Here is a 14,105-nt window from a genome sequence, read left to right on the forward strand (position 1 = left end):
CTCTCTGCTCATCTACACTACCAAGAATCTAACCATTAGCGCAGTACTCTTTATTCCTGTTGCTCCTTCAAAAGTGAATCACCTCACACTTTTCAGCAGTAAACTCCATTTGTCATCTCTCAGCCTAGCTCTGCAGCTTATCTATGTCCCTCTTTAATCTACAACTTCCTTCAGCGCTATTCACAACTCCACCGACCTTAGTGTCATCTACAAATTTACTAACCCATCCTTCTACGCCCTCATCTAGGTCATTTATAAAAATGACAAACAGCAGTGGCCCCAAAACAGATCCTTGCAGTACACCACTAGTAACTGAACTCCAAGATGAACATTTCCCATCAACCACCACCCTCTGTCTTCTTTCAGCTCACCAATTTCTGATCCAAAGCACTAAATCACCCTCATTCCATGCCTCCATATTTTGTATAATAGCCTATCGTGGGGAACCTTATCAAATGCCTTACTGAAATCCATATACGTCAACCGCTTTACCCTCACCACCTCAAAGAACTCAATAAGGTTTGTGAGGCCTATCCTTCACAAAACCGTGTTGACTATCCCTAATCAACTTATTCCTCTCTCGATGATTATAAGTCCTATATCTTATAACCTTTTCCAACACTTTACCCACAACCAAAGTAAGGCTCACTGGTCTATAATTACCAGGGTTGTCGCTACTCCCCTTCTTGAAGAAGGGAACATTTGCTATCCTCCAGTCTTCTGGCACTATTCCTGTAGACAATGACGACATAAAGATCAAAGCCAAAGGCTCTGCAATCTTCTCCCTGGCTTCCCAGAGAATCCTAGGATAAATCCCATCTGGGAGGGACAAATAAGTCCCTCCTCCCTACCTTTTATCTTAGCCTGCTGGGTACACTTCCCTCATTCCTGAAGAAGGGCTTATGCCCGAAACGTCGATTCTCCTGTTCCTTGGATGCTGCCTGACCTGCTGCGCTTTTCCAGCAACACATTTTCAGCTCGAAATCCCATCTGGCCCAGGCGACTTACCTATTTTCACATTCTCCAGAATTGCTAACACCTCTTCCTTGTGAACCTCAATCTCGTCTAGTCTAAGTCACCTGTATCTCAGTATTCACCTCGACAACATTGTCTTTTTCCAGTGTGAATACTGAGGAAAAATATTGATTTAGCACTTCCCCTATCTCCTCGGACTCCACGCACAACTTCCCAATACTATCCTTGATTGGCCCTAAATCTTTTTCTAGTCATTCTTTTATTCCTGATATACCTATAGAAAGCTTTAGGGTTTGTTTTAAGAGCAAACCTAACTATTCTTGTCCCTCCATTTAACTGAACATTCTTTCACTAGTTAGTGTTAAGAAGACTCAAGGTTTAACAATTAAAAATTGAGCATCCAATGTCAACAATTACCTTGAAGTTTCTACAGGCAAAACTGTGTCATGGCATTATACTTGAAGCAACTACATTTGGGAACGGTTAATATATAAAACTCCTCTACCCCATTGTTAAGGCAAGATTCAATAACAATTATAAATAGCAAGAACAGAATGGATAGTGTTGTTCAAGTTCCTCCAGTAAGACTCAAGTTTGTAGAGACAAATTTTTTATTCAAGTTTTTTATTTAAAAATGAATTGATAACAGGGCAAATTTAGAATAAAAAATAAAGACATATAAATGTAGTAAAATGTTACAACAGTGTACAGATTCAAAAGTATACACTTATGGAATAAATGGTATGCTTTACACAATTCCATTTATTTGGTATATACAAAAGTCAATTTTACACAATAAAATGTGTCTCTCACTATGTGTTATATATTTAAACATCAGCATCAATTGGATGTGGAATTGAATTCTTCAGTTTTGGAAAAGAATCATAGTGTCTCCTTTCATTCATTTGTATCTTGAAGAAAAGGAGAAACCTGTGCTCTCATCATAAGACCATAAGACATAGGAGTGGAAGTAAGGCCATTCGGCCCATCGAGTCCACTCTGCCATTTAATCATGGCTGATGGGCATTTCAACTCCACTTACCAGCATTCTCCCCGTAGCCCTTAATTCCTTGTGACATCAAGAATTTATCAATCTTGGCCTTGAAGCCATTTAGCGTCCCGGCCTCCACGCACTCCGCGGAAATGAATCCCACAGGCCCACCACTCTCTGGCTGAAGAAATGTCTCCACATTTCTGTTCTGAATTTACCCCCTCTAATTTTAAGGCTGTGCCCACGGGTCCTAGTCTCTTCGCCTAACGGAAACAATTTCTTAGCATCCACCCTTTTCAAGCCATGTATTATCTTGTAAGTTTCTATTAGATCTCCCCTTAACTTTCTAAACTCCAATGAATACAATCCCAGGATCCTCAGCTGTTCCTCGTATGTTAGACCTGCCATTCCACGGATCATCTGTGTGAATCTCCGCTGGACACGCTCCAGTGCCAGTATGTCCCTCCTGAGTTGTGGGGCCCAAAACTGGACACAGTACTCCAAATGGGGCCTAACCAGAGCTTTATAAAGGCTCAGTAGCACATCGCTGCTTTTATATTCCAAGCCTCTTGAGATAAATGACAACATTGCATTCTCTTTCTTAATCATGGATTCAACCTGCATGTTTACCTTTAGAGAATCCTCGACTAGCACTCCCAGATCCCTTTGTACTTTGGCTTTATGAATTTTCTTACCGTTTAGAAAGTAGTCCATGCTTGTCTTCTTTTTCCCAAGTGCAAGACCTCACATTTGCTCACGTTGAATTTCATCAGTCATTTCCTGGACCACTCTCCCAAACTGTCTAGATCCTTCTGCAGCCTCCCCACTTCCTCAGTACTACCTACCTGTCCACCTAACTTCGTATCATCGGCAAACTTCGCTAGAGTGCCCCCAATCCCTTCATCCAAATCATTAATATATAACGTGAACAGCTGCGGCCCCAACACTGAACGCTGTGGGACACAGCTTGTCACCGGCTGCCATTCCGAAAAAGAACCTGTTATCCCAACTCTCTGCCTTTTGTCAGACAGCCAATCCTCAATCCATGCCAGTAGCTCACCTTGAACACTATGGGCCCTCACCTTACTCAGCAGCCTCCCGTGTGGCACTTTATCAAAGGCCTTTTGGAAGTCTAGATAGACCACATCCACTGGGTTTCCCTGGTCTAACCTACTTGTCCTAGGGTCATTTAAGGATATGTCAGGATCCAAATTATCGATGGTGATAGGGGACTCTTTAGTCTGGGCCACAGGTAGACGTGTCTATAACTGACAGTGAGACATCAGAATGGTGTATTGCCACCCTGGTACCAGAGTCAAGGATGTCTCAGAGGTTGCAGAATATTCTCATAGGAGTGACCAGAAGGTCATTGTACACATTGGTACTACCGACATGGGTGGAGAAAGGGACGAGGTTCTGAAGTGAGAATATATTAAATTAGACAGGGGTTAAAAAGCAGGTCCTCAAGGATAGCAATATCTGTATTAATCACGGTGCCACGTGCTGGTGTGTGTAGGAATAGAAGAACAGTGTAAATGACTGTGTGGCTGAGGAGCTGGTGCAGGGGGCAGGGATTTGAGTCTTTGGATCATTGGAATGTCTTCTGGGGCAGAAGTCACCTATATAAGAAGCCTGGGTTGCACTTAGATTAGATTAGATTAGATTACATACAGTGTGGAAACAGGCCCTTCGGCCCAACAAGTCCACACCGCCCCGCCGAAACGCAACCCACCCATACCTCTACATTTACCCCTTACCTAACACTACGGGCAATTTAGCATGGCCAATTCACCTGACCCTGCACATCTTTGGACTGTGGGAGGAAACCGGAGCACCCGGAGGAAACCCACGCAGACACGGGGAGAACGTGCAAACTCCACACAGTCAGTCGCCTAAGGCGGGAATTGAACCCGGGTCTCTGGCGCTGTGAGGCAGCAGTGCTAACCACTGTGCCACCGTGCCGCCCACTTGAATTTGAAGAGGACCAATATCCTGGTGGGAGATTTGCTAGTGCTACTCGGGAGGCTTTAAACTAATAAAGTGGAGGTGGAGGAGCAGGCGCAGGTTGTGGTGGTGGGCCTCAATGAAATAGTGAGAAAGAGATCAATCTGAGGCTGGTACAGATGAGAAAAGGAGCAAATCAAGTAGTTAAGGCAGGCAAGAGCAAGGCAGAGAATATGTTAAGACTGATAAATTAAACTGCATTTATTTTGATGCAGGACACTTGGCAGGTAAGGCAGATAAACTCAGGACATGGTTGAGAACATGGGATTGGGATATCATAGCTATTACAGAAATGTACAGGGAAGGGCTGGACTGGCAGCTTTATGTTCCAAGGTAGAGAGGCTATAGAAAAGATGGAGAGGGAGGCAAGAAAAGCGGGAGTGTGGCATTTTATGTTAGGGATAACATTATGGCTGTAGTTAGGGAGGATATTCCTGGGAGTGTGTCCAGTGAGGTTATTTCAGAAATAAGAAAGGGACAATCACTTTATTGGGATTGTACTATAGGTCCCTCCAATAGTCAGCAGGAAATGGTGAAGCAAATTTGTAAGGCAATCTTTGATATTTGCAAGAATTATAGTGTTGTAATGATAGGGGATTTTAACTTCCCAAATATGGAATGATACTGCCATTGTATTAAGGGCTTGAATGGAGAGGAATTTATTGTGTGTACACAAGAAAATGCTCTGATTCTTCTCTTGGGATCTTCTCTTGGGAAATAAGGCATGGCAAGTGACTGGGGGGGTCAGTGTGGGAACACTTTGGGGCCAGTGATCATAATCTTATTAGTTTCAAAGTAGCTTAGGAAGAGGATAGACCAGATCTAAAAGTTGAAGTTCTAAATTGAAAGAAGGCCAATTTTGATGTTATCAGGCAAGAACTTTCATAAGTTGATTTGGAGAGGCTACTTGCAAGTGGGACGCCTTCAAAAAAAATGAGATAGTGAGAACGCAGAGACAGTATGTTCCTGTTAGTGTGAAGGGAAAGGCTGGTAGGTGTAGGGAAAACTGGATGACTAGAGAAATTAAGGCTCTGGTCAAGGAGGAGGAGGAAGCATATGGTAGGTGTAGACAGTTGCGATCAATTGAATCCCTTGAGGAGTGTAAGGGCAGTAGGAGTATACTCAAGAGGGAAATCAGGAAGGCAAAAAGGGAACATGAGATAGCTTTGGCAAATAGGGTTAAAGAGAATCCAAAGGGATTCTACAAATACATGAAGGGCAAAAGAATAACTAGAAAAAGAATAGGACCCCTTAAAACTCAACAAGGCTGCCTACCTATGGAACCACAGGAGATGGGTGAGAAATTAAACAAGTATTTTGCATCAGTATTTACTGTGGAGAAGGATATGGAAGCTAGAGAACTTGTGGAAATAAATTGTGATAGCTTGAGAACTTTCCATATTACATTTTAAAGTGCATAAAGTTGGATAAACCCCTGGGACCTGATCAGGTGTTCCATAAAACTTTGTGGGAAGCTACAGAAGTGATTTCTGGGCCTCTCATTGAAATATTTGTATCAAAGATAGCCACAGGTAAGGTTCTGGAAGACTGGAGGGTGACTAACGTTGTGCCACTATTTAAAAAAAGCTCTAAGGAAAAGTCAGAGAACTATAGTCCTGTGAGCCTTACATCAGTGGATAAGCTGTTGAAGTAGATTCTGAGGGACAGGAATTATGCTATTTGGTAAGGACTGTTGAGGGATAGTAAACATGGCTTTGTGCATGGGAAATCATGTGTCACTAACTTGAGTAGACTGATGAAGGCAGAGCAGTGGATGTTGTCTATATGGACTTCATAGAGTGCTTGACAAGGTTCCACATGGTAGACTGAATGGCAAGGTTAGAGCACATGGAATCCAGGGAGAACTAGCCAATCAGATACAAATTTAGCTTTAAGGTAGGAGCCAGAGGGTCGTGGCACAGTGTTGCTTTTCAGACTGGAAGCCTGTGACCAGCAATGTGCCACAAGGATTCGTGCTGGGCCCACTGCTTTTTGTCATTTATATAAATGATTTGGATATGAATATAGGAGGTATGGTTAGAAAATGTTGGTATCATTTGCAAATTGGTTTAGTACTGGACGGTGAAGAAAGTTATCTCAGAGTACAACAAGACCTTGATCAGATGGGCCGAGGAGTGGTAGGTGAAGTTTAATTTAGGTGAGGTGTTGCATTTTGGTAAGGCAGATCAGGGCAGGACTTACTAGTAGGACCTTGGAGAGTGTTCCAACACCCCTCTGTTAATTAAACCAAACACCCAGAAAAGCTCACCTCCCCTTGTAATCTGTTAAAATACAAATGACAGGGAACTCCCAAACTCCACTTTTTAAAGAAAATAATATCAATTTATCCCTTAACTCTAAGTGAACATTAAACAACTATTCACAACTCTAAACTCCCATCTTCTCTTAACTGCTTATTATCTGCCTCCAACTCGATAACAATATGTTGTTCCAATAAACACTTATTAAAATTACATCAATTTAATTTCAAAACCATACAGCTGCTGTCGTCAGTGTCCCTTCTTCTCGCTGAAGGTCTCCTTGGGAAATCATCTTTCTTTTACTGCGAGTATATTTTATATGAGAGGGTACCATTGATAGAGTGTTTTTGGGTCTGTCTCGATGGCAATTACTCTTGATGGTAGTTACTCTGTCACTCATACTTTAACAGATTACGAGGCAAGCTTTTCTGGGTGTCTGGTTTAATTAACAGAGGGGCTCACCCCCGTGTCATAACAAGAGTGTTGTCTTGCAGAGACCTTAGGGTGCCAGTTCATAGCTCCTTGAAAGTGGAGTCACAGTTAGACAGGATAATGAAATTGTTTGGTCCACTTAGCTTTATTGATCACAGTATAGCAGTTAGGATGTCATGTTGCTGCTGTACAGGACATTGGTTAGCCCAGTTTTGGAATACCGCGTTCAGCTCCAGTCTCTCTGCTACAGGAAAGAAATAGCTAAACTTGACAGGGTGCAGAAAAGATTTACAAGGGTTGGAGGGAGAGGCTGAGGTTGTATTCCCTGGAGCGGTGGAGGCTGAGAGGCAAATTTGGAGGTTTATAAAATCATTAGGGGCATGGATAGGGCAAATTGCTAAGGTCTTTTTCCTAAGGTGGGGGAGTCCAAAACAAGAGAGCATAGGTTTAAGGTGAGAGGGGAAAGATTTAAAGGGAACCCTGTGGGCAACTTTTTCCAAACAGGGTGTATAAGAAATAGGAATGGATTAGAGGGATGTGGGCCACGTGCAGGCACTGGGACTGGACTCATTTAGGATTTCTGCTCAGCAAGGATGCGTTGGACGCAAGGGCCTATTTCCCTGCCCTACAACTCTATGACTCTAATTAGGCATGCAAATGAATAGCAGTATAGATTCAGCTATTATGCATCACGCATCTGAATGCATTATTGATTGTTGTTCTTATCTTGTCCCTGAAGGTCTCTGCTGCAAAGTAATACAAAAGAGGATCTAAACAGGAATTGATTGCTGCACCACACAGTGTAACGACAACACATTTCTGAACAAAACAACTGGCTTGGGAAGTATGTCCCATGTTCAAGCTGATGGCAATGTGGGCAGTTCGGAGAATGTGATAGGGCAGAAAACTGGTTAGAAATATAACTATTACAATAATAATCATGGCAATAGCTTTTCTGAGGGAGCTCATTTTTTTGTGATGTTTTGATTTAGAGACTAGCAAGGCTTTAACAACTAATGTGTAACAGATTATGATAATAAAAAAGGGAATAATACAACCCACAACCAGGGCAAGTAAATTCATTGTAAATACTATACAGTCAACCCCATCTTTGAGGTAAAAGCATTTTGTTTCGTTATTTTCATTGATGTAACTGCCACGTACTAGGAAAGGACTTGCTGTGATACTCACAAATACCCATATTGCAACACATATGATTTGAACAGATTTAACACTTCTAAACATTAAAGCTTTCAGTGGATGCACTATAGCAAAGTAGCGCAATATGCTCATGAGAGTCAGAAAATAGATGCTACAGTACATGTTGAGGTATAGAGCATATGACATGAATGCGCATAAAAAATCTGAGAGGTTCCACTTGCTACCATTCAAATAATAGTGAACCCGCCAGGGCAAAGTGCAGACAAAGAGCAGATCCGATATTGCCAGGTTCACTGTGACGATGCTGATTGCAGTCTTCCTCTTGTACAACTTCAGGAATATGTATAAACAGAAGACATTTTCAATAAATCCAAAAATAAACACGATAGTATATGTTGGAAGGTAGATGTCAGTTTTGAAGATGTCATCATTCTCACATGAGCTGTTTCTCTGGGTGCTGGTGTTATTCATGCTCTGCTTTGAGAAATTCTCTGTACTTGAATTTTTCTGTAGAAGCAAACCACTATTTTTAGCAATGCTAAATTGCTGAGAGTTTAAACATTCTCATTGGGTTGATTTTACATTGAATATAAAAACGCTGGTGCATTGCTCATTTAGAGGCAAAACAAATGCAGATGCTAGAATCCAAAGTAGACAAGCAAGAGATTGGATGAACACAGCTAGCCAGGCAGCATCAGAAGGATAATTTACGCAATGCTGCCTGGTTTGCTGTGTTCTTTTAGCCTCCTGCTTGTTTACTACGGAACATTGCTCATAATATTATTCTCAAATCTGTCCGGCAAATTTTAAAAGTTGATCCTTATCTTATTTTGATGTTTAATGCAAAACTGTGAAGCATGCAGACCAAATTAATAGCTTTTTGTTTTTGTGACCTCAGCCCTTTTCTATTAATAGACAAAAGTGACAGTAGACTTCCAATTATGGCAAGCTTTGAGAGTCACCAGACTCCACCTTTCATTCCAAAATAATTATTCTGAGAAACCAGAGGCTTGCCATCCATAAACCACAGCATGACTTGGACAGCAACTTGGATTTTTCAGCAATAATGATTGCTCCATGCCTAGATTTTCAACTTTTTCCATCAAAATTGTTCTAGGTGCGGATGCTGCCCTCTTACCTTGGTTTCTCCTCACTACTCGTCCAATGCCTGTACTTTTAATGTATCACCTCATTCCATTTTTTTGACTGTTCTTTAAAATCCTTATTCTCTATTCCTCATGCAAAGGGTTCGTATCGAGATATTTCAAGAGTCAGAGACATACAGCACCAACACACATTCTTTCGTCCAACTCATCTGACTGACCAGACATCCCAATCTGATCTAGTCCTATCTGCCTGCATTTTGCCCACATTGCTCTAAGTTCTTCCTATTCATATACCATCCAGATATCTTTTAAATGGTGTAATTGTACCAGCCTCCACTGCTTCCTCTCACAGCTCATTCTAGACACGCACCATCCTGTGTGTGAAAAAGTTGCCTCAGGTCCTTTTTAAATCTTTCCCCTCAAACCTTAAACCTATGTCCTCTAGTTTTGGATTCCCCCATCCTAGGAAAATGGCCTTGGCTATTCACTGTTTCCATGTCTCTCGTGATTTTATAAACCTCTATAACGTCACCCCTCACTCTCTGATGCTCCAGGGAAAATAGCACCAGCCTATTCAGCCTCTCCCTATAGCTAAAACCCTCCAGTGCAGGCAACATCCTTACAAGTCTTTTCCATACCCTCATGTTTAAAAACATCCTTCCTCTAGAAGGACGGTCAGAACTGTGTGTAGTATTCCAAAAGTGGCTTCACCAATGTCCTGTACAAGTACTACATGATGTACCAACTTCTATACTCAATGTTATGACCAATGAAGGTAAGCGTACCAAAGGCCTTTTTCACCACCCTGTCTACTTGCAACTCCATTTTCAAGGAACTGTGCACTTGCATCATTAAGTCTCTTTATTCGGCAATGCTGTCCAGGACCTTACCACTAACCACTTACCATTTGCCTTAACAAAATACAACACCTCACATTTATCTGAATTTATCTGAACTCTATCTATCACTCCTTGACCCATTAGCCCATCTGGTCAAGGTCCCATTGTACTTGGAGATAATCTTCTTCACTGTACATACATTTTTGTCCTTAAATTTCTCCACAAACTTCAATGGATTATGATCACTATATATGATTGTCTCAGATACATTATTGGTAACATAAACATTGAAATGTTGTAACACCAACACCAAGCTCAAAGTTTCCTTCTCAACTGTTGAATATTTCTGATGAAGGTTCAACTTCCTGCGTGTGTCTGCCTGCATGTGTGTGTGTCTGCATGTGAGTAGTGCAGTTCAGTGGGGTCATTTATAATGTGACATGAACCCAAGATCCCGGTTGAGGCCATCCCCATGGGTATCCAACTTGGCTATCAGCCTCTGCTCAGGCACTTTGCATTGTTGCCTGTCCCGAAGTCGGCCTTGGAGGGTGGTCACCCGAAGGTCCGAGGTCGAATGTCCTGGACTGAAGTGTTCTCCAATTGGGAGGGAACACTCCTATCTGTTGTTTGTTGTGCGGTGTCTATTCATCTGTTGCTGTAGCCTCTGCTCGGTCTCACCAGTGTACCAGGCCTCAGGGCATCCTTGCCTGCAGCGTATGAGATAGACAATGTTGGCTGAGTCACACGAGTACCTGCCACGTACATAGTGGGAGGTGTCCCCACGTGTAATGGTGGTATCCGTGTCCACACTCTGTCACGTTTTGCAGCGCCTACTATGACAGGGTTGTATGGAGTTGTCCTGAAAGCGGCAGTTTGCTGTGAACAATGATCTGTTTGTGGTTTGGTGGCTGTTTAAAGGCGAGAATTGGAGGTGTGGGGAAGGTCTTGGCGAGGTGTTCACCCTCATTGACAATGTGTTGCAGGCTGTGAAGAACAAGAGTATTTTTGGCTCCTGGGAAGTACTGGACAACGAAGGGTACCCTTTCGGTTGTAGTGCGTGTCTGTCTCCTGAGGAGGTTATTACGGTTTCTTGCTGCGGCACGTCGGAACTGGCAGTCAACGAGTTGAGCATTGTACCCCGTTCTTATGAGGCCATCATTGAGTACTTCCAAGTGCCCGTCAAATTCCTCCTCATCTGAAGAGATCCTGTGTATGTGTAGGGCTTGTCCGTAGGGGATGGCCGTTTTAATATGTTTCATCGCGATCTTACAGATTTCTTAGAGAAATTCAGCATCCGTGGACCAGTCAAACCGGGAACACTCCTTATCACAATGGACATTTCAGCACTCTACACCAGCATCCCCCATGATGACGGCATTGCAGCAACAGCCTCAGTACTCAATACCAACAGCTGCCAATCTCCAAGTACTGTCCTACAACTCATCTGCTTTATCCTCGATCACAACATTTTCACCTTTGACAACCACTTCTTCATCCAGACACATGGAACAGCCATGGGGACTAAATTTGCACCTCAATATACCAACATTTTCTGGCAGAGGTTCGAACAAGACTTCTTCTCTACGCAGGACCTCCATCCAACACTGTACACCAGGTATAATGACAACATGCTTTTCCTCTGGACCCCGTGAGGAGTCACTGAAACAACTACGAGTGATATCAAAGAGTTTCATCCCACCATCAAACTCATCATGGACTACTCTCTGGTATCTGTCTCATTCTTGGACTTCCATCAAGGATAGGCACCTCAGCACCTCACTCTACCACAAACCCACAGATAACCTCACGATGCTACACTTCTCCAGCTTCCACCCAAAACATATTAAAACAGCCATCTCCTACGGACAAGCCCTATGCATTCACAGGATCTGTTCAGATGAGGAGGAAGGTGACAGGCATCTGAAAGTACTGAAGGATGCCCTCATAAGAACAGAGTACAATGCTCAACTCATCGATCGCCAGTTCCAACATGCCACAGCAAGAAACCGTAATGACCTCCTAAAGAGATAGACACGAGCTACAAACGCCAGGGTACCCTTCATTGTCTAGTACTTCCCAGGAGCTGAAAAACTACGCCATGTTCTTCATGACCTGAAACACATTATCAATGAGGATGAGCACCTCACCAAGACCTTCCCCAAGCTTTTAAACAACCACCAAACTACAAACAGATCATTGTTCGCAGCAAACTGCCCGGCTTTCAGGACAACACCATACAACCTCTTCACAGGAGACATTGCAAGACGTGTCAGAGTGTTGACACGGATACCACCATTACACATGGAGACACCACCCATCATGTGTGCGGCAGGTACTCATGCGACTCAGCTAACATTGTCTATCTGATACGCTGCAGGCAAGGATGCCCTGAGGCATGGTATACTGGTGAGACCAAGCAGAGGCTATGGCAACGGTTGAATGGACACCGCACAATAATCAACAGACATTAGTGTTCCCTCCTAATCAGAGAACACTTCAGCGGTCCGGGACCTTTGACCTCGGACCTTTAGGTGACCATCCTCCAAGGCCGGCTTCGGGACAGGCAGCAATGCAAAGTGACTGAGCAGAGGCTGATAGCCAAGTTGGGTACCCATGGGGATGGCCTCAACCGGAACCTTTGGTTCATTTCACACTACAGGTGACCCCACTACACAGATAGACAAACACACACTAACACACATACACTGACACCCCTATAGACATACAGACACACACACACACTCCTACAGACCCATAACTCACACAGATCTTCTCACATACACAAGCTCTCTCTCATACGCTCACACTTACACTCTCACATGTTCCCTCTCACACCCCTTTATGCTTACGTACATACGTACACACACTCTCTCATAGACACTCAATCCCTGCAGACACACATATGTAAGTTTGTAGGGTGAATTTCAGCTTGCAGAATTATATTTTATTTTGTTCAAAAACTGCATGAATATATGTAAAATTCTGTAAATCCCTTTTTTAGATTAGAATCAGTCTGAACATTGGGGCACAGACAGCCTCACACAGGGCACCTCACACCTTAAATGCATTATCTGGGCCAACATGGCACCTATTGTTAAAGTTCACTTGAGAATGTAACTTTAAGGAAGTCCTGGAATTTCCATATGAAAGAACTGAAACCAACATGCCCATTCTAAAAGATGAGAGACTTAACAAACAATCTGGGCCTTTTTCAATATATAATTTCAGTTACATCACACTGTAACTTTTGCTATAAATTCTGTGTCCTACGATCTTATACTCCACAATCACCTGATGAAGGAGCAGCGCTCAGAAAGCTAGTGCTTCCAAATAAACCTGTTGGACTACAACCTGGTGTTGTGTGATTTTTAACTTTGCACACCCCAATCCAACACCGACACCTCCAAATCATTGCTTTTAAAAGTTCACCTATCACTGGAAGTAACACCAACACCTTATCTCCGACAGTAAAATTGCAAGTTTTTGATTTCTTGTCTGCTTCCTGTTTCATTGTACGCTGTGATATTTTTAAATTCTGTCCAGTCAACTCCGTCACTCTATTTAACCATTCCCTAAAATGTGACACAAACTCCAAATATGTGGTCTCTGAATTCTGACTCATCAATTTCTCCTTAATCAACTCTAGCGGTCCTAGCACTTCACACCAAAAAACTCATTCCGACTGAATCCGGTCGATTCATTTGGTGCATCTCTGATGCCACAAAGTACAAACGGAATTCCTTTATCCCAATCATCTTTAGAGTCTTGGCCATAAACCCTCAACATGGTCTTTAATGTCTGATGCCACCTTTCTATCACTCACTGTGACGCTGGATGGTATGCAGTCAATTTGAATTGTTTTATTCCTCAGCTGAACATAATTTCCTTGAATAATTTTGTTGTGAAGTTTGACCCTTAATCTGATTGTATCTCTGTGGGTAATCCATATCTAGTGAAAAATTTGAGTAACTCCTCTGCAATCCTTTTAGCTGAGATATTGAATAATTGAATAGCCTCTGGATGTCTAGTGGATACATCCATTATTGTTAATAATTTCTGAACCCCACTTTTTGTTTTAGGTAAGGTTCCTCTGCAATCAATTAAGACTCATGTAAAAGGTTCCTCTTCAATCAATTAAGACTCTTGTAAAAGGTTCCTCAAAAACCAAGAATACCTATTAAAGGTGCGGATTTTATTATTGCCTGTGGTTTTCTGATTACCTGACATGTATGACATATCCGGCAAGATTCAACTACATCCTTGTGCAGTCTAGGTCAGTAAAAATGTTTTTGTATTTCAGCTTGGGTGTGTCTTACTCCTAAATGACCCCCTACTG

The 14,105-nt window shown here is 42.5% G+C and overlaps 1 protein-coding gene across 2 annotated transcripts in view; it reads right to left on the bottom strand.

The window, feature by feature from the left end:
• Positions 1–14,105, bottom strand: part of LOC122554946 (cysteinyl leukotriene receptor 2-like) — a 98,337-nt gene that overhangs the window by 8,914 nt on the left and 75,318 nt on the right. The window contains exon 3 of one of the 2 annotated variants that reach the window (XM_087993032.1): positions 1,579–8,331. The exons of the other annotated variant lie outside the window; for it this stretch is intronic. Coding sequence (XP_087849158.1) covers positions 7,339–8,295 — 957 coding nt within the window. The 5' untranslated portion in view covers positions 8,296–8,331 and the 3' untranslated portion in view covers positions 1,579–7,338. Of the gene's footprint in view, positions 1–1,578; positions 8,332–14,105 lie in introns of those variants that run through there. 2 annotated transcript variants of the gene reach the window in all.

Source organism: Chiloscyllium plagiosum, unplaced genomic scaffold, assembly GCF_037043375.1.
Source record: "Chiloscyllium plagiosum isolate Xiang-an unplaced genomic scaffold, Cpla_swu_hap1 HiC_scaffold_12, whole genome shotgun sequence".
NCBI classification, from domain to species: domain Eukaryota; kingdom Metazoa; phylum Chordata; class Chondrichthyes; order Orectolobiformes; family Hemiscylliidae; genus Chiloscyllium; species Chiloscyllium plagiosum.